Consider the following 20,533-nt stretch of genomic DNA (forward strand, 5'->3'; position numbering starts at 1 on the left):
AGTCATGGTCCATTCTAAACTCCACGTAATATGCTTTTAAGTGTACAAAATGAGTCTCAAAGACACCCTGGATATTTAGATCAATTTCCCTTGGACATATTTTTGGTAATTCCAGGGCCGAAGGAAATTCTCAACACTCCTTCCATATCAGCATACTTTCTGACTAATGAACTTTTGGGGGGGGGGAATTCTACAACTCTTAATAGTGTAAAAGTAACTTGCTCCCATTCTAAAAAGCCTACTGGAAGGGAGCAAGCTCCATTCAAGCATTTTGATTGATTACTGTTTTGTTCAAAAGTTCAATCCTCATTAACAGCTATTTGACAAGTTGACAACTTCCAGCCATCCCTCAGTCTTGGTCAGAAAATAATTGTGGACAACAGGCTCTGACAGTCTAGTTTAATTAGGATGTTAAACAAGTTGGGTGGGGTAGGATCAGAAAGCTGGCATGGGACCCCTGGGGGCTGGCAGTCTAGGTAGTGTGGGCCTGGGAAGGGGAGCAACCCTCCCCCTCCAAGGCAAGGCACAGGGTATTGGCAAGGAGAGATGAGGGTAAGACCCTACTGTCAGGACATGCTCAGGGAGGCCAGCTGAAGGGCATGCAATGTGGGGACCATTCCGGCAACTTGAGCAGGTAGAGGCTTCAAGCTGTTCGCAAAGGCTTGTGGTTTACCTGGCAAAAGGGACAACAGTAGATGACACTTGGGAGCCAGATACGGTATTCTCCCAGGCCCCATTTGGACGAATGGGCTGCAGGGAGGACATGCACTTCCAGGAATCTTCTAGCTTTTCTGGCGCCGTCCCTCACCCTTTTGCCAAGCAGGATTCATGTATAACAACAGGATTCATGTATAACAATAAATAACTGACAGCATGGATGGACCAGAGGGTATTATGCCAAGTGAAATAAGAGAAAGACAAATACCATATGATTTCACTTATATGTGCAATCTAAAGAACAAAATGAACAAAAAAACCCAGACTGAGATACAGAGAACAAACAGATGGTTGCCAGAGGGGAGGGGCTGTGGGGGGCTGGGGGAAAAGGGAAGGGGGTAAGAAGTACAAATTGGTAGTTACAAAATAGTCATGGGGATGTAAAGTACAGCATAGAGAATATAGTCAATATGGTAATAACTATGGTGCCACGTGGGGACTAATTGGGATCACTGCATAAAGTACATAAATGTCTAACGACTATGCTGTACACCTGAAACTAATATAAAATGTCAACTATAATTGAAAAATTAAAAAAAAACACAAAAAACTCAGAAGTAGAGAGTAGAATGGTCATTGCCAGGAGCTGGAGGAAGGCAAATGGGGAGGTGATGGTCATAGGTATAAAGTTTTAGTTATATAAGATAAATTCTGGAGATCTATCGTACTGCATAGTGCTTATAGCTAACGACACTGAATATATACTGAACATTTGCTAAGAGGGTAGATCTGATGTTAAGCGTTCTTACCACAAAGTAGTAACAGGAGGAAACTGGGAAATGAATATTTCTATAGTCTTGATGATGGTGATGGATTCATGGATGTATACTTATCCCAAACTCATTGAGTTGTAAACATTAAATTCATACAGCTTTTTACATGCCAATCATACTTCAATAAAGTGGTTTAAAACAAGAACAAAGCCAATGAATTACTGAAAGGGTGTGGAAGGGACCAGAGCTCTGCTTGCACAGACCCTCCATAACTCCCAATCTTCCACTGCAGGCCTCCAGGAGGCTCCAAGGAACCCAGCTTGAAGGTCACTGAAATGGTCCAATGCTTTTATTTATATATGTATTTTTTATTTAACACACGTATATAGAACTTACTATGTGCTAGACAGTGTTCTAAACACTGTGCAAGTATTACTTATTTAATCCCCTTAACAGTTCTACAGGGTAGTTGCTATCATTAGCCTGTGAGGAAACAGGTACAGAGAGGTTGAGAACTCCAAGGTCACAGCTATCACGCACTGGAGCCAAGATTCACACAAAACAGTCTGGTTCCAGAGCCCATTCTGACCTCTACCATAACCCACAAATGAATAAACAGGCACCAAGAAAGGCAGTGACATGCCTAGGAATTAAATGTTGACAGGCTGCAACTAGTTCCTGGTACTAGAGATAGTCAGCCTGGGTTGGAAGCCCAGCTTCCTGAGCTTTCTGAGGTGGGCTAAGTTATTTAACACATTGGAGTTCCGTTTCGTTACTCTGTAAAATACTACATACTTCAAGAGTAGTTTGATATAAAAATTTTTTTAATAAAAACCATTTGTGTAGAAACTCAGCACTGTCTGGCACAAAGAAAGCAACTAATAAATGTCAACATGCTGGGCCTCTGCGTCACGTGCCCCAGGAGCCCAGCAGTTCTGCTCCATGGCCCCCATGCAAGACCCTCACCTGCGAGATGCTGACACCCGTGAGTCTCTCCACGCTCTCTGGCAGGCGGGTCAGGATGTCCAGGACTTCCCCCGTCACTTTGGCCGCCCCCACAGCCCCAGTTCCACTGGACACCAGTGTGATCTTATTGGCCGAGGTTAAGGGACCACTGATCTCCTCTGCCACCTGGTGGGGGAGATGTCCACTCAGCATCTGTGATCTGATCACACCCCTCCTAAAGCGCCTTACCCTGCATTTTAAGACACTGGTCCTACTGATCATCCTCCCTCACTTTGGTCACTGGCTTTTAACTCCCACCCCTAATTTATGGTTCCCTAGCAGGGTTCTCCCCAAGCCCCTCACTTCCCCCACCCCCATTCCCTGGCTCTCCTGGTGCCCACACAAGCCCCAAACCTGGGGCAGCTTCTCCAGCAGCATGTCCAGCTGGGCAGCCTCCTGGTACAGCTGGAACGCTTCTGCCTTCTTGGCCATCTGCTCAGCCTCGGCCCGGGCTCGGGCCCCTATGGCAAAGGCTTCAGCCTCCCCACGCATCTGAGGAGGGTACAGGATACTGTGATAATGATGGCAGCGGTTAAGCACAAGAAGCCCCAGCTCAAGAGCAATGCCCATTCCCCCACAAGCTAGCAAGTGCCACCTTCTAACTCACCCTCACAGACTCAGCTTCTGCCTCTGCCTGCATAATCAGCTGGGACCTGGGCAAACAAGGGGAGTGAGGAAGCTGCTGAGGGAGGCCCTTGCTCCTGGGAGAAAGCCCCTCCCCCCTCGCTGGAGGTAGAGGCTCCTGCAACCTGAGTTCCACAGGAGTCCGGACAGTGAAGGCTCTTCCTCTGTGGGTACCCAGGTGGTGAAGGAACCAGGAGGGGCCGGGGAGGGGGCGTTTACTTCTCTGCCTCCGCAAGGCGCTCCAACTTGTAGCGCTCGGCTTCCGCCGGCTTGCGCACCCGGGCCTCCAGCTCCTTCTCTCGGCGGGCGATCTCCTGCTCCTGCACTGCCACCTGCTGGGCCCGCTCCACCACCTGCACCTGTACCCGCTGCTCCTCGATCTGCTGCTTCGTCTTGGCCACCTGGGGAGGAGGGACGCTCAGCGTCAGAGCTGAAGAGCAAGTGCACAGGAACTAGAGAAGCCAGGGCAGGGCTCCAGGGTGAGACACGAAAATAGCAAGCAGTGGAGTCCATCCACAGTCGGCTCAGCTGGCCCGAGGAGTCCATTTCCGGTAGAGATCCAGGGCATGGCCTGGGGATGTCCTGATCCTGCTCAGAGATGTCCCCAGGCAGCCTGTGTCAGAGCTGGCTAGGGCTGGGACCCAGTCCCTGCCTCCCTCAGGCCAGATGCAATGTGCCTCCATGAGCTCCCATTACTGTTTTTCCACCCGGTCTCCCTCCAGTGTGAGCACCTGGAGGGCCCTGGGCACAGTGAGGCCATCTCCTACCTCCAGTCTCCCTCAGCTCCATCCCCTTCTCTCCATCCGTGCTGCTGTAACCTTAGCGAAAGCCGCCTGCAGCGCCAGCCCTGACTACTGCAGTAGCCTCCTACTGACTTTTTAAGGGGGCTGGGTGTGTGTGTTATCTTTTTCATTTTTTCATTTTTGTACAGGGTACAAATTCAAAAGAAAAAAGTAAACAGTGATAAGTAAGGCTTCCTCCCACCTAGTTCCTTAAACTACCTGGTTCTCTTCCACAGAAGAACCACTGTGACCAGCTTCTTGTGTTCCGTCCAGGAGCACTCTACAAGCATTTACAAGAATATGTAGATAAAGAACGCCTCTTCTTAAGGTAGATTTCCTTTTCTTATTCCTTGTAGAGCACAAGGAGCAGAACGCTCTTGCCAAGACGTTGGTGAGGAGAGGTAAAGGGGAGGAGCGTACCTCCTTCCTGTTCAATTGCTCAGCTCAGCCACGCACCATCATCCCTGTGGGCCGCACCAACATGAGACAGTGCCCCTGCGTCTACTTGGCTCATCTGCTCACTCCAGAGGAAGGGTGCTTCTGGATATGGCTCCCTCACTGTCTTTGACCTAAAGATGGCAAGCCTGCTCCATTGCAGTTGCTCCCTACTCCAGTGAGAGCACCATCTCGCCCTGTGTGACAGGCACCCTGCCCCCGTCCCTCTTTTTAGGCCACCTTTCAGTGAAACTCAACCTCCAGTAGCTTCCTTGGAAAGAGTATGTGGGCAATAAGTTTTTTGAGATCTTGCTTCTGAGATTCTTGTTCTACTCTTCTCTTTGAATTACAGTTGAGTACAGGCTACTATGGTGAAATTCATTTTCATCACAATTTTGAAGGCATTGCTCCATGGTCTTCTAGTTTAAGAAATCTGAAGTCACTTTGATGCCTGACCATTTGGGATCTGTATTTTTTCTTTCTGGAAGCATTTAGATCTTTTCTTTGTTCTAGGTGTTCTTAATTTCAGTGAGATGTTTCAATGTAGATGTTTTCCATTCACTGTATTGGGCACTTGGTAGGTTGTTTCAATCTAGAAACTCACACTCTTCAGAACAGATAAACATTTTGGAGTTTTTTCATTTGGTTATTTCCTCCCATTTTCTTTGTTCTGTTGGATCTACTGGACTGGGCTTTAATATTTTTATCTAATGTCCCCCATCTGTTCTGTTCCATTTTCTGGGAGATTTATTAGAATTTCTCTTCCAACGTGATTTTTTTTTTAAATTTCTGCTACCTTACTAATTTCCAAGAGCTTTTTGTTTTCTGTTCTATATCCTGACTTCCTGGGTGTGAATTCTTCTCTTCTTACTGAGCATATTAACATTTAAAAGAGCTTTCTTCTTCCTGCATAGTGTGTATCCTGCAAATGGCTTTGCTGTTTGTGGTTTTGGTGTGTCTTCCATGTTGCAGGAGCCCCTCATGTATCAGGCAATCCTTGCTTGTCTGCTCACAGTGAGGAGGGTCTACAACACTGAAAGGAAACCCTGGGTTGTGGGTAAGGCTTGTGGACTTAGAGCTTCACTCTAGGGTGATCCGGGCAGGCCACTTGCTGAGAAACCTCTGATTCAGGATCTTTACGTCTTTCCTTCTGAATTGGTCATGTTTCCTAGAGTAGTCTTCTGATCTATTCTTCGGAAGATGGAGATTCTGGGAGCTGAGTGGGGTGAGGGGGTGAGGGGAGGCTGCCAGCCTTCAGTCACTTCATGCCCCGTTACTGGTGTACCAGGCCCTCACGTGTGTCTGGCTGGCTCCGGGTCACATCCTGTGGTTTACTCTCATCAGATAATAAATCTCCAGACGTCTACTGGGACAGAGAAGGGACCCGAAGGCAGGGAGCCAGGAAAGTCGCTCTTCACCTGATTTTCCTGATTTAGACAGTCTTCATTGCAGCTCCAGGACCCTGGCTGTGCCAGCTCCTGTGCCTCAGATCATGTCATTGTTTTGTCCCTGGCACCTTTGTCCTCAGCTGTTTCAGACATGCTTAGTCAATTACCATGGCTTTCCAGCTTCCAAAGTGATGCTATGGTTTCTATTCTTCTGTTCCCATTCTCTCTCTCTCTCTCTCTCTCTCTCTCTCTCTCTCTCTCTCTCTCAAAGTCACTCTATCTGGTTTTAGTGAGGTTTTGAGAGTGCAATTAGCTGTACTTCTGCAATCCATCATCTTTGAAAAAGCTTCAAATGTGTCTCCCTGCTGTCTCTCTTCTGACAATCAATTCTCCACAGAGCAGCCAGACTGATCCTTGTAAAGACATAAATTAGACCACAGCGCCTCCCTTCTTAAAGTTCTCCAATAGCTTTCCATTGTGCTTTGAATTATAAGTCTCTATCATGGCTACCTGAACCCTATGTGATCAGGCCCTGCCTACCTCTTCTTACAGCACACCAGCCATACCCCATCAGACACCTCCTTTCTGTTTCTGGGACATGCCAAGCTCTTTTCTACCTCAGGGCCTTTGCATGTGCTGGTCCCTCTGCCTAGCCACTAGTCCTATATAAATTTAAATTAACTAACATTAAATAAAATTTAAAATTCAGTTCCTCAGTCACATTTCCTCAGCCCTATTTCAAGTGCTCAACATGACAGCACAGACACAGAGCATTTCCATCACCACAAATGTTCTTTTGGAACATAACTGGCTTAGATACTCTGGGCCCACAACTCTGCATGGCTGGTTCTTCCTCATCTTCAGGTTTTATTTCATATATCACTTCCTCAGTAGCTTTCTCTGACCACCCCTGACTTAACATCGTAACCCCTACTGCTTTCACATCACCTGTTATTTCCTTCATAGCACTTCAACAAGATCATTAGAGCCTATGAAGTTTACTTACTTGCTTATTAGCTGTGTTGTACTGTAAGCTGAGAGCAGGAACCCTGTCTTATTCCTACTTACATCCTCACCTTCAGAACAACGTCTGGAACATAGTAGGCACTTCATAGATTATTTGTTGATTTAATTGTTATTTTCTGATTACCTAGTACAAAGTCTGGCACAAAATGAGGAACTTATAAAAAATTGAACAGAGCCCTAACCAGCCCAATCCGTTGATCCGCAGACAAGGAAAGCCAAGTGTAGAGAGCTAAGGATCTCCTCCTTAGTCTAACCCATGTGAGTGATTTTCACTACGTTACTGCTTCTCAAACTCCAATATATACACAGATCAACTAGGGATTTTGTTAAAATGCAGATTCTGATTCAGTCTGGGCCGGAGCCTGAGACTTTGTATTTTTAAACACTATTCCAATGATGCTACAGCTGGCATGCAGCCCACACTCAGAGTAGCAAAGCACCATGTCACTCACAACTCTGTCAAGCCACTCAGGAATTTATCATCACAACTAGACATGGTTTGCCCCTCATTATGCTTTCAGCCTGTAGCAACTCTTGGCAAAAATGAATCTCATAATATTGCTATCCTTTGGGTAAAGGTCTCAAAGTATGCTTGATTCTTGTTATTCATAGTTCTGTTCTATGAACACTGAATTAGCAAGTACTTATTTTGATCCTAGCAGAAATACAGGGTTAGGTTCCAATGAGCCTCTGGGCACAACATTTTTATCAACAGATCAAAATATAATCTTGTTTTATGTGTGCTTCAGTTTAAAGATACCTTATGTAATAAATATCGTGGATTCATTGTCAATGAACTCAGAGCTGACAGCGCTGTAACTCATGCCTGAGTGAAGCTTCTCTAACACATGTGTTTTTTATATAAGGCACATCCCAGCCTTCTTGCACTTAGAACACTAGACACCATTTCAGCATTATGCTTGGGGGCCATTTTAAACAGCAAAACTACCAACAAAGAACACGAAAATGTGAAAAACGTGGCAGGAAACATACTATGAAAATGACACTGTTAACAGTACAAGAGTTGAAAGAAGACAGGACATCTTCACACTCAATGGGACCTGTGCATCAGACAATTCAGAATGTCGCCTCTCTGCAGGTCTGCAAATGCCCACAAAAGCGCTGCGAGTACTGATTTTGGGGTTACCAGTAAATTTTAGCGAGTAGGCATGTTCTCAGTACAGAATTGCACGAGGACTGTACATGCTTGCAGTACTGAGGGCTGCCCACATCTCACTTTGCGGGATTCAAAGCCCAACTCCATGTTTTCCTTCCTCACATCGTTCTTTGGTCACTAGAGCAGCCCTGTGCACGTGAGAAAAAGGCACTCTTTCGTTGGGTGGATGCAAACCTACTGGCCCATGACAGAAGGTCTAGTTGGGCTGGATCTCAGCTCTGGTTCACCCCTCATCCAGGTGCCTTTGCACGGGACACAGCCTGCCCCAAACATATGATCTGCCCTACTGATCATATACCTTCTTGGCCTTTTCTTTGTTTTTCAGCAGAAATGTTTAGGTCTTTTAAATCCTCCTCGTATGGAGGAGCTAGGTCAGAAATGGAGTGCCAGATGAGGGAGTCAGAGTTAGAATATGAGAAAGCGGTGGCCTGAGATGGATGGAGGGCCTGAGAGGAATGGGGCAGGGTAAGTCCCGCCTGGCCACCTGGCCAGTGTGGGGGCTCTGACCTGCAGCTGATAGGCCAGGTCAGCCTGTGCCCGGCGGGTGTTGACCTCGATGTCATATGCGGCCTTCTTCAGCTCGTAGTCCCTCTGTGCCTTGGCCATCTCAATCTCACTCAGGTACTGTGCGGACACCTTCTCCTGCTTGGCCTTGGCCTCCTGTCCACACAGACATCAGGTAGGGAGTCAGAGCAGGGAGAGGAAGGCCCAGGGCGAGAGCCCACTACCCACCAGACTCCCCTGCCTTCGCCCCAGCCCTGGCATCGTCTATTTCCTGCCAACCCAGTCCCACCAGCCCCCAGTCAGTTGTGCCCCTTCCAGCTCTTCTACCACCGTGAGCCCAAAGTGACCAAGTGACCCCCATCTCTCACCCGGATCCCAGCATCTCTCTTGGCCTCTGCTTCTCCAATCCGAGCATCTTTTTGGACTTGAGCAGTTCGAGCCTTCCCCAAGGAGTGCAAATAGTCCTGTGGGACAGATGCAGAAATCAGAGTCCTTGGGTGCACTTAAGAGAAGGGAGCAGGGAAACAGAGAGGATCAACCGTCTAGGCTTACCTGATCATCGTGAATGTCCTTCAGGGTGTAGCTGACCACGCTGATGCCCATGTTGACCAGGTCTGAGGAGGCCACTTTGAAAACCTGCTCTGAGAATTTCTGCCTGTCCTTATAGATTTCCTAGGATAATAGGATGGTGGGAAGGAGGCACTTAAGCTCTCAGAACCTCTGGCCACTGTTGCCCACAGACTAGCCCAGTCCTTGGGCCTCCCTCAACCTGGCATCCCTCACAGCTCCCCGGCCACCAGGCCCACCTCCACAGTCATGTGTGCCATGATAGCCCTCTGGTGGCCCTCCAGTGTCTCCAGGGCAATGTGGGCAATCTCCGCCTCTGTCTTCCCCAGGAACATCTGGCAGGCTGCTGCCAACATCTCCTTGTTCTGCCCCTGGATTTTCACCTGTGCCAGAGGAAGTATAGGAAGGGTGTGGCATGGGGGGGGGGTGTCTCATGAAGCAGGGAGGAAGCAGGGAGAGAAGGGAGGAGGAGTCAAGTACTCTGGAGAAAGTGAGACTAGCAGAGAATATCCTGACAGCCTAGGACAGAGAAGGTGATGGGGCAGTGGACTCTGGGGGAAAGGCTCTGAAAGCCTCACCTGGGCAATGCCAGTGACTGAGATGGGGACCCCATGGCGAGTGTAAACCTTTTCACTCTTGACATTGAGGGTCAATGTGTTGAGAGAGATCCTAGAGGGAAAAAGGAGAGTGAACAGTGAGGAAAAGAGGAAAGAAAGAAAACTGGGGCTCCCCCTCCCTGGCTGTCTTCCTACCCACCTCTGGATCTGCTGGATGCAGGGCAGGACAAAGACTCGTCCCCCTGCCACCATGACTGGGGGGCTCCGGCAGAAACCTGCAAGGTGAGGGGCCAGTGAGCTGCAGGAGCGGCAGTAGAGCTGGAATACGGAAGGCTGAAGAACTGGGGGAGGGAGGAGGGGCGATCCCCTCGAGGAAATGTGGGAGCTGGAGGGGAGGCAGTCTGGGCCTGGAAAGGTTAGCGGCTGGGAATCACAGGCTTGCAACCTGGGATGGGGGGAGGGAGAGGGGCGAAGGCTTGGCGCTAGGGGAGCTCGGAGGGAGGCGGGGGCAGGGGCCGAGCCCAGACTCGCAGGGGTTTGGGGGTCGCTGACTGAGAAGAGAACAATACTTACCGGAGACTACCATGGCCTCATTTGGGCCACAGGTGAAAAACATGGCTCAAGCGGGACCTGGAGGAGAGCAAAGAAAGCCTTTGCAGAATGGGACGGGGCGCTGTGGAGTCCACCGGAGTGACTCCCTTTCCCGTCAGTCCCGCCCAGCCTGCAGCCACCGCCGCCCAGTTCCTTCCGCACCCAGGGGTCCGCTAAGGCGGAAATCCTACAAACCCCCCGAGGCTCCCTCCCGCCTGCTGACGGCCACTGCCAGCCCCTTGTCGCGTCCCCACCAGCAGTGAGGACGGTTTCTCCCGGATCTGACAAGGTTCTCCCACGCCTAGAGGCCCCCAGACCTCGCGCCACCCTCCCCGCCCTTCCACAGCCCGACTCCATCTCCCCTCCCCCACCTACCTTCCCGAACTCCCGCGGCTGCCGGGGACCTGGGAGCGGAGCCCGCACCACTTGCGCACGACCTTCCGGGAGCTGGGCCTGTTGACGAGCGTGCGCCCCCCACACGGCCGCACCCCGGGGCTGCGGCAACGCGCCCCCGCCCCCCGCCGCGGCCCCGCCCCTTTCCCGGCAGGCCCCGCTCCGAGCGCAGCCAGCCAGCCCCGCGCACAGGGCTGGCCCGCCAGCCGGTGTGGTCCCAGCCTTCCCCCACCCACCCGAGTCCCTCCCGGTAGCTGCCCGCTCCGCCCCCGGGCGCGCGACGTGACCTCCGTGGGCCCGGACCGGGGATATTGCCTCATCTTGGATGTGCCCCGCGGCAACTAACTGGGAAAACCGCAGACTGGGCAACGAACGTCTGCGTCCGGTCACGGGATGCTGGGTTCCGAGATCCGGGAAGGGGATTCGGGGCCCTGAGGAGCGCCTCCTGGGGCCGTGGCCGCCGGTCCCTGGCGCCCGAGGGGGGAAGGAGCGGGGAATCGCTGCTGGCAAAGATACACTCAAATGACTGTTGACTGTAAAATCGAGTTTATTTTTGTTCACAGAACATACGGGCGACCCCTCGGCCGCCCCCTGGCAGCCCCCGCCTCGCACCCCGTAGCCATCTTTTGGGGACAACTTCGAGAGATCGAAGGCCAAGGACTTTATTCCCAACGGTCCACCGAAGCTTCACACAATAGACCCAGGGGGATGAGATGATGGAGGATAGTGTCACCCCCTAAGCCTACGACCCACCACCGTCCTTAACTCCCAGCGGGGCGCCCTCCGGGCCGCGTCTCCATCTCCTTCGGTCTAGGCGCACCCACCAATCCCACCAAGCTCAATAAATACCAAGAGACCTGCATTTGCAGCGGGGTGCACGTCTCGCACCCTCGCATAAGTTAAAATAAATATTACATACACCCCTCTATCACTTAGGGGACATGCATAAATACATATAAATATCAGGAGCAATGAGACATAAATTAACGCCGCTCTCCTCCTCCTTCCCGGCCCGGCCTCGGCATGTCCGCGCGTGGCCCATCCTGGTGCGGGGTGGCGGCTCCCCTGTAGTGTTGAGTGCGAATTGCCTCGGGAGTCCCAGTTTGGGATACGCTCTCGCGCACCAGATACAGCTGGTGTTTCTTAGGCTTTTCAAACTCCTGTTGGGGGATGTGGGGGAGTCACGGTTAGAAGGCGGCTGGGTGTTGCTGGAGGAAAGTGCTGAGGTCCAGAGCGTAGTCCGCGGGCTCCGCGGTCAGATTAAGGGGCTCCAGAGCCGGGGGCGCGGGGGCGTGCTCCGGGGGCGCGGCGCTGGGGGCGTCCTCCCGGGGTAGGGGCGCCGGCACACCTTCTTCAGCCATCAGGATCTGGCAGAAGACGACCGTGAGCAGGAGGAACAGGAGCCTTTTGGCAGGGTTCGGATCCTCGGCTGGCAGCTGGCGCCGGACCTGAGGGGAGACAACAAAGGGAACAGGTCAGCTCAGGGTCCCAACGTCTGGTCGTTCCCCCACCCCGACGCTCCCTCCGGCGACACTTCAGCGACACTCACCACTCGCGGGTAGAGGACCCTACGGCTGCGCTTTCGGTGCCCGCGGGAGACGCTGGGGCGCGCGGCGGAGGCCACTGCAGGCTCCGGGAGAGGATCGAAGGTGAAGATCTCAGGACCGGAGCCCCTCCGGGGTCCCGGGCTGGTGGAGGGTACCGGGGTCGGGGCCCGCAGGACTGTCATGGTGGGAAGGGAGCTGCGAGAGTGACACATTGTGCGCTGAGCAGAGCAGAAGGGCGAGTGCGGACCCGCAGCCAAGCTGAGCTAGTTAAGCGTGCCTAATAATTGGGCGGGCCCTTCTCAACTCCACCCCGGCGGAGAGCTGTAGGCAGGCCCGCGCTGGCTGGAAATTCCGACGATTAAGCAAAGGGAGGAGGGTGGAGACTTGGCCCATTAACCCTAGGTGCCCAAGTGTGTGTTGTGAGTGTCTGAGTTGTGAGTGGGGGTGGGTGAAATCCCGGGCTGCATGCACATGTCGGGACATGTGGCAGCTGGAGAGGGGCCCACGCACAGCTTAGGAGAGGTTCAGTCAGGCCCATCTCCGGGGAGGCAGCAGGGTTTCCCTAAGGAAGTCTGGCCATCCTGCTACAATACTGACCCAGCCAAATCAATGAACCACAGTCACACAGGTACATTCACATACTGGTAGATACACACAGAGAACACACACCCCAAGAGGGAAGTCATTACAGAAATAGTCAAGCAGCAGAAGAAAAATGAACACAATTGCACACGCAGATGCAACCCTGCCTGTCTTAGAACACAGGAAAACACACATACAAACATTCACACATACACCACATTGTAGGGGTGGAAAAATTTTCCCTTCTTCCCTTCTAAATTTTTCAGTTAGTCTAATAATTAAATTGACATAAGACATTAACAGGATGAAAACAAATTTAATTATAAACTTACAGGAGTCCATTAAAACCTGAGACTCAGTGCTAGGCAGTTGAGGCTCATGTACCATCCTAAGGATTGGGGGCTAAGGAATGGGATAGGGATCTGGGGTTCACAGGGAGGAGGGCAGATCACAGGAAGACAAGAAGAGCAGATGTTTGGCCTGCCCAGCCCCAGAATCTTTCAGATAAAAATGTTCTCTGTTAATAGCTTTCTCTGGTACAGGCCCCTAATAAATTCTTTTAGGCAGTTAAGGGAGAAGTGAATAGCTTTTCCTGAGTCTGCTGGGTCTCGATTGCCTTCAGCTCAATCCACATACCAAAGTGGCATAATCTGGGGTGGCATATTATACCCCCCTTCAACATGCACATCACACACACACACAGCAAAGGTGCAGAGACCGCACAGGACAACCCAGAAAAGTTACCCACTTGGGTGTTCATACAAAGCTGGGACAGAGGACCACAACATATGAAGGCATGAGGTTAGCAGTCACCCAGATTTGCCTCTTGTTATTTGGATCAAATAACAAAATTCATGTGAAGAGCATTTTAAATTGTGAGGCATTATGCAAATGTTCTGGTAATGGTAATAACTCAACTTACTACTGAATTTACACATTTTCATAACTCAGTTGCTCATGGACAGAATTTATCATCTTTTGGGCATTCACAGTGCAAGGCACCCTGTTAAAGGTACTGTTGGAGGTACTGAGGTTGGTTTCTGCGTGCGTGCTGCTGAGGGCACCTCAGGGGTGGGCCTGACCAGAACTCCTTGAGGGTCCTAAGGAAATGGAAGATAGTTATTAGGGGGACTCAAAAAAGCTAGTGTTCACTAATGAATGAGGTGAGGCTGCATGGAAGAGTGGATGTGAGATGACCTTGAGCAGTGGGTGGGAAACCACAGAATCAGATGTAGACGATGACTGTGAGAAAGAGAATGGAATCAACAAAGGCCTTGAGCTGGAAAAGTACAGCATGTGTTTGGGGAATCACAAAGAAAACAGTCCTGGACTAAGTTCCCAGTAAAGGAGTACTGGGAAGTCATGAGGACTGGGAAGGATTTGGGCAAAGTGGGGAGAGCTTAGCTGCCAGGCCAGAAATCTGGATGTGACTAGATGGAGCTTGTGGGCACTGGATGACAACAGGGCACTTCAAGCTGGGAGCTGAGAGGGACAAGGAGCGTGCCCTGAATGGAGAGACTTTGAGGCAGGGGCAGGAAGCTATTACAGAGGTGCAGCGGGAGGTAACAGGGCCCTACCAGGCCGTGGCTGAGGGACCCAGACGAGGGGGTGGGGGTGGGGGGGTGGCGCTACCTGACATTCCTAGGTGAGGAGATCACTAGAATGTAAGTAGGATGGGTTTCAGTAGAGTCAGGGAGCATGGAGAAGGTGTGCTGACAGCAAAGAATGAAGGAAGCAAATCTGACTCCGGAGATGTGAAATGCCTCGGGCTCAGATCTTTACATTGGATCGTACTATGCCTGACACACACAGTGAGCACATGCATGAACCCTTCATTAGAGACTGTGTCACACATGTCTTTGTGTCCTTGTGTCCGCTGTAGAACCTAGCACGGGGCCTTGTGTGTACCAGTTACTCAGTAATCTTGATAAATGAAAGGTAAAAATGCAAAACTGAAAATGCAAACGCTGGCAGGGGCACCCCAAGCTTTTAAGACATGGCTACATTTCTTCAAATCCAACATTCAAATTTATAACATCTTAAGGAAGCTGGACAATTCTTACACAGACACCAAACAAGGAACACCTAAGAGCATTTCTCAACCAAGATTGTGTGGGGATGCAAACAAGGGGACAGCCCCACAATTGGGCTAGAAATTGGTACATTATTGCTGTATATATACAATTGCTTCGTAGGCCTCTATGTCACTTTATTTTACTGTGTTTCCCCGAAAATAAGACCTAGCCGGACCATCAGCTCTAATGCGGCTTTTGGAGCAAAAATTAATATTAAGACCTGGTCTTATTTTAATATAAGACAGTGTATAATATAATATAATATAATATAATATAATATAATATAATACCTGGTCTTATATAATTTTTGCTCCAAAAGCCGCATTAGAGCTGAAGGTCTGGCTAGGTCTTATTTTTGGGGAAACATGGTATACCCACTACATCTAAACACATGGGACCCCTTCAGCATTACACGCTTTTTCCTAACAGGCATAAAACACACCTCCTCTACAAACAAAGACATATCCCTTTCCCACACCTGCCTTTCAAAGCCGCCATCATTCTTACACCTACACCCAAGCACAGTGAGCCTGCACAACCACCTACACCCTTATCCCAAGGCAACCTGCACACTACACAATGACCAACATAAATCCATGATTATTTACATGTGTGGACGGGCCCACATGCCCAAACAGACATAGATTGGGGGCGGGGGGAGATAGTGATGATGGAAGAAAACTGCTCGGTGGGGGAGAGGGGGGGAGGCACCCAGATGAAGAATGCATACTTGTTTATGATGGAAATTTCCCCAGGCCATTAGGCAGGGGAGGGGAGTAAAAGGAGGATGTCAGGATCTTGTCTCACCACTACCTCCCACATCTGGAATCCGGACCTCCAGCTGGGCCTAGTTAGCCTCACTGTCCTTCTGGCACAGAGAGACCTTTCTCTGTGGCAAGACGAGAATGGGACAAAGAGGAGAACTAGAGAAGCCATTCCTTCTGCTACCCTCAGAGACCCAGGGCTCTGCCCCACCCCACCCACCCCACACAGGAAGCTAGGAAAGGTTGAAAGTGAATCATTAAACTAATAAGGGAGTGCAAAGGTGAGGGCCAAGCGATGAGTTAAGGCCAGAAAGGGCCAGGGGCTGAGACCAGCAGCTGGACTGGTTCTCACTGCCCTAATCCTAGGAAAACAGGCCCGTAGGCCCATTCATTTCCAGCTCTCCTCATTTCCTTCCATCTTCCTGAGATCACCGTGTTCCTTCATTCCCCTCCTTTGACCTGTTACTGTGACCTCCCACTAACCTCTTTCTTAGCCCCTTGTTTGTTTTCTTCATAACATTCACCACAGTGGGGTATTCTTTTGTGTATCTGTTTACTTTTTGTTGTTGCGTGTCTCCCCCACTGGAATATGATCTCCATGAATATCCAGGAGCACATTTGCCCTTTTCCTCACGATATCTTCGTGCGATCTCCAGTACTAGGCCTTCCAACTAGTAGAGGCTTAATAAATACTCGTTATTCCATCTCCTCTGAGGAGCTGCACCTCACACCCAGAGGTGTCTGTGTCTGTTTACATGGCTGTGCCCCTTCAGAGGCCCCCAGACTCCCTCTTCACTGAGGAGGTTGGGGGGTGCTCAGCTGAGGCTCAGGAACCACTGTGGAGGCGATGAAGCAAAGCCTGGCCCTCAACCCTTGTCAGTCCCTGACCTAAAGGGGAGCTATACCTGCACCCCACTTGTAGTACTGCTGCATCGCAGAGCCAGGCTAGAATGGGAGACAAAGTTAATGGGAGGAGGTCGAATGGGCAGGGGAGGGGGGACAGTTGTTTGGAAGTGGGAGCTTCTGAGAAAGGGAAGCAGAGATGGAGGGATGGAGCAGGGTCCTGCAATCAGGGCAGGAAATTGTTCTGGCATGAAATTAACTGCTGGTTGTTTGCGAAAGGTGAAAGAATTCAGACTCATAAAAGTAGGAGAGCAAAGGAAGTTTTATTAAAGGTTGGGCAAAGAGAGAATGCCTGTATCCAAAGATGACAGCTGCCGTGGGTTTCTGTTTAAAAGAGAAATACTGGCAAAAAGGAGTTTGCCAGGATAGAGTCTGATAAGGACAGCTGCCATAGGTAGTAAGGAGAGAAACACCTGTGGGGGTGGGTGGGAGGGGTGTCACCTAGGGCAGAGTCTTAGAGTGGACAGCTGTGCTGATTTTTAGCTTTGCTTTCTTATATAGGAAAGGGGGAGTGGGTCAGGCAGGTCTGAGGACTGACATCCTTCCTGGGCTCTGGTCTGTTTGAAGACGAAGTTATCCCTGGACTCCAGACTCGGGCTCGGCCATGGTGGCCTGAAGACTGTATGCGTCACCAGTAAAATCTGCAAGGGAGCTATATATTGGATTCCAGTGTCTGGGCACCTGAGGATTGAGAAATTGCTCTTTTCAGGTTAGGATTTTATTAATTAAATGGATTTATGAGGTATGTGTAGCCTTAAGAAAGGGAACAGAATAGTGTTCTTCAGTTAATCAGTGAGGGGAGAAATGAAGAGGAAGCAGCTGAATATCAAGATGGATCTAACTGCAAACTAAGTCTAATTACAGGTAGCTAGATAGCGAGCTATGTGGTGAGTCACACTGCTAACTAGCTAAGTCTAACTGCATTATTGATTTACCGAATTTCACCCTTACACATTGGTGGTAGATCAAGGGTGTGGGAGTAAACAAAGCGGGGCAATCTCTGGGACTGGATCAAAAGTAAAAGGGAGAGACACACACTTCTTTTACATCAGTGGGTACAGGATAGTTAGGTAACATTTACAGCACATAGAGATGGTATTTGGGGAACAAGATAACAATGAGGGGTTCTGTGGTCTCATGCTCTGGTGTGGTGGGTTGTGCCCTGAGGGGTCCGGGAAAGAGGATTACTCTGACATTCCAAGGGTATGTTATTTTAGATGCAAAAAGACAATACACAGGCTCACTTAAGGTAAAGATTGACCTTTGTCATGGAAGCTACAGGCCAAGGATGTGACTACTGGCCATGACCCACTTTTAGTTAGAAATTTTTGTGCTCAGACCATCCTGTGTGGTTAATTTCAGTCTCTAAGTTTGTAGGGGCTGCCATGTGGGCCTCTCCTGAATTTGTCAGATTTAGTGTGTGGCCCCTTTTTTGTCCACAGAAAGGAAACATGGGGTAGCAAAAAGAGCATATTATCATCTAGTGGTGTTAGAGGAAACTGGGTTTAAATTCCAGCTCTGCTACTTATGTGATATTGGGCCAGCTACTTAGCTCCTGTGAGAATGCTCCCTCAATTGAAAAGTAGGCAAATTGGCTTTAAGGTTATTGAGAAGATTAAGACTATGAATTTACTGCTCCTCATGGGCGCCTGTTCTGTGGTGGCCATTATTATAGCCATGGGAAGAGGTGCTGCTTTGGAGCAAATGGGAGCAGCAGTGAGCAAACCCAGGAGTAGGAGGCCGGGATGAGAAAATAGCCTCCAAGTGCTGAGATCATCAGGAGAAACGATTTCTCTTTCTCCTTTTGTCCCCTCTTCCCTCCTTCTCCATCTCAGGCTATGTTTGTGGCTTTTTCTTTTCTCCAGAGGAGCAGGCTCCTGCACTCGTAGTTCTCATTCAGCCAATGCGATTGCTTTTAAACATCCTTCCGCGGGCTCCCATGCATGTCCATGCTGGCCGGGACAGTTCTTGCCAGAGGCGTGGTGTAGGTCAGGGGGTAAGTTCTTGACGGCAAGTTAATCAGTGACCCTGGAAGACTTCATTCTGACCTTAGGAGGGCCAAGATCAGGCCAGGGCACTTTTCCTGACGCAAAAGGATGGCAAAAGAGGGTGGAGCCCCAAGGCAAGTTCACAGAAAGAGGTGTCCCTGCGCTGGGATGTAGCTCAGCACAACTTAGCCAAAATTCCCTGAGGGCTGCTGAGAGTGGGGAGCTGGGAAGAAGACCCAGCACCTCTTTTCTGTGTCAATACTCGCTTCCTAGCCCCCCCGTGTTGTAGCTCCTCTCTCTGGCCTCAGTTTCCTTCCCACCAGATTATCACCCCATAAGAACAGGACTTTATCCATGTTGCTTACGGCTGTATTTCCAGAGCCTGGAACTGTGCCTCTCAGGACAGGCTGCCCGAGAAGGCTAGAAATGGAGAGCTCTTTGGTTCCTTTGTGCTACTGTCCAGAGGGAAGCAGCCTGTGTCTCTCTGAACATCGCTCTAGTGTCAGCATTGGAGAATATGGTTGAGATTTAACTCAAAGTATAATCATGGTGGGAAAAGTGCAACAAATGTCCCACTTTTTCAGACACCCTGTATTTATTGGATGAGTTGATTTATAAGTCAAGGGCTTAGATTAAAGGCTCTCAAATGAGTCTCCCTTCTCTGCGAGCCCATGATTCAACATCGTCTCCCATGTATGCTCAAAAGTCGGATGTGCCTCCCTCCTACTTTTCTTTGAAGGTTGGGCAGGGCCCAGGCCCCACCCTCCCAGTGAGGCTTGTGGGGGCAGGCGGGTGCTGGGGGGCTGGCCCACCTCCAGCTCCTGGCCTGCTGAGTGGGGATCTCGTGTTAGCACTGGGGTTGACCAGCTGCCAGGGGGTGATCCCTGTGGTGGTTTTCTGGGAAGGGTAGATGCCTGTGTGACTCAGAACCAAGTTAGGGAAAAAACAAGCTCATACAGTTGCTGGCACCCTCCTGCCTGGCCTGGCTTTGACCATGATCTCATAAAAGAGGAAGCTGGGCCTGGCAGGCAGTAACCCAGGGCTCCTTCATGTTTTTTCTCCATGGTCTCATAAATTCCCTAGGGTGTCTGGGCCTTTTGCTGCTGTCATCCTGGCTCCTGATAGCCCTGGCCCTTTTATGACACTCTCTCTTCCTAGATGATTGGTCAGTTATTTCCCCTTTTGGAATCCCACCTGCACAGAAGGGGCTTGCTCACAACGGGACCTGAAAATATCATTGTATCCCTTTAGCTCTGTTGGTCTCCTCCACCGTGGAACGTGACCATTTGGGTTTGCTCCTGGGACCGCGAATCTCCGAAACAGACCAAGTGGTGCTCACCCTGAGAACCTGAATTAAGAGGCTGTTTAGGTTTCTCAGTTTAGGAAAGAAAAAGGGGCTTCCAAATTGTCAGGCAGCTGAGCTACCCTCCGGGCTGCTGTATCCTACTTGAGACTTACTTACCTAATACTTCTGGTATTCAGAACAATCCACTAGCAGAAAGGCACCTTTTATTTCAATGGAAATGACGACAAGAATGGGCCACAAAGAACCTTCCTAACTCCTCCCTCCCATTGGTCTTCTACGCCTTCCCCAGAGCTTTGTTGTTAAAAGACGAACTTGACCATGTGGGTGCCTGCTTCATCTATGCTTCCAGCTCTCTAGTGGGGCCTACATTGGCCTCCAAACCTGGATCCAGGCAAGTCCATGGGCTTCTCTCTCAACACCCCCATTGCTTTCCCCACACCCTGAGATATAGCGTCATGTCTGATTTGGGTTTTTCCCCTCACATATGCCAAACTCTTACCCATCAGACCCTTTACACATGCTGTTTCCTCTCCATCCTCCTGGGAAAACCCTATCCTCACTCCTCTGTCTACTTTGTACATAAATCTCTTGAAACATCAAACACAGCATATCATAGTCAATTGTCTATTGATCTCTTTGATTGCCTGGAAGTGCACATAATATTGTGATGGATGCCAGGGACCTTTTGACAAGGCAAAAAGCATTATTAAGTTGTCAGCATTTAAAGAAAATCAGTGAGAAATGGATAAAGCAGCTGTTCTCAGCCCACTGCTGTGGGCTGTGCTCGTCCTTTCTCCTACTTCCGCCCTTTCGCATACGTAGAATTGGGTAGTGCTTGGTGATGTTACACTTTTTTTAAAGCCAGGTATATTAAGTCTACCTTACAAAC

General features: G+C 50.0%; 2 protein-coding genes across 2 annotated transcripts; both read right to left on the reverse strand.

Annotated features, from left to right (window-relative positions):
* Positions 1-385: 385 nt before the first annotated feature.
* FLOT1 (flotillin 1) lies at positions 386-10,618 on the reverse strand. The gene is made up of 13 exons (XM_019717390.2): positions 10,462-10,618; positions 10,069-10,125; positions 9,695-9,770; positions 9,517-9,607; positions 9,178-9,321; positions 8,924-9,043; positions 8,740-8,835; positions 8,375-8,527; positions 3,279-3,460; positions 3,043-3,088; positions 2,790-2,927; positions 2,397-2,561; positions 386-673 (listed from the first exon to the last, which is right to left on the reverse strand). Exons 2-13 carry the CDS (start codon positions 10,109-10,111, stop codon positions 644-646), a joined length of 1,284 nt encoding a protein of 427 aa, XP_019572949.1. The 5' UTR covers positions 10,112-10,125; positions 10,462-10,618; the 3' UTR covers positions 386-643.
* Positions 10,619-11,008: 390 nt separating this feature from the next.
* Positions 11,009-12,340, reverse strand: IER3 (immediate early response 3). The gene is made up of 2 exons (XM_019717391.2): positions 12,029-12,340; positions 11,009-11,927 (listed from the first exon to the last, which is right to left on the reverse strand). Exons 1-2 carry the CDS (start codon positions 12,236-12,238, stop codon positions 11,667-11,669), a joined length of 471 nt encoding a protein of 156 aa, XP_019572950.1. The 5' UTR covers positions 12,239-12,340; the 3' UTR covers positions 11,009-11,666.
* Between the last annotated feature and the right edge of the window lie 8,193 nt (positions 12,341-20,533).

Source organism: Rhinolophus sinicus, linkage group LG05 (genome assembly GCF_036562045.2).
Source record: "Rhinolophus sinicus isolate RSC01 linkage group LG05, ASM3656204v1, whole genome shotgun sequence".
Taxonomy (NCBI): Eukaryota; Metazoa; Chordata; class Mammalia; order Chiroptera; family Rhinolophidae; genus Rhinolophus; species Rhinolophus sinicus.

Coding starts and splice junctions, on each gene's coding strand:
- FLOT1 (XM_019717390.2), bottom strand. CDS start 10,111: ATGTTTTTCACCTGTGGCCCAAATGAGGCCATGGTAGTCTCCG. Junction 3,461..8,374: donor ACCTGGCCTATCAGCTGCAG/GTCAGAGCCCCC, acceptor CCTCCTCCCCAG/GTGGCCAAGACGAAGCAGCA. Junction 2,928..3,042: donor CAGAAGCTGAGTCTGTGAGG/GTGAGTTAGAAG, acceptor TACCCTCCTCAG/ATGCGTGGGGAGGCTGAAGC.
- IER3 (XM_019717391.2), bottom strand. CDS start 12,238: ATGTGTCACTCTCGCAGCTCCCTTCCCACCATGACAGTCCTGCGGGCC. Junction 11,928..12,028: donor GGGTCCTCTACCCGCGAGTG/GTGAGTGTCGCT, acceptor GTCTCCCCTCAG/GTCCGGCGCCAGCTGCCAGC.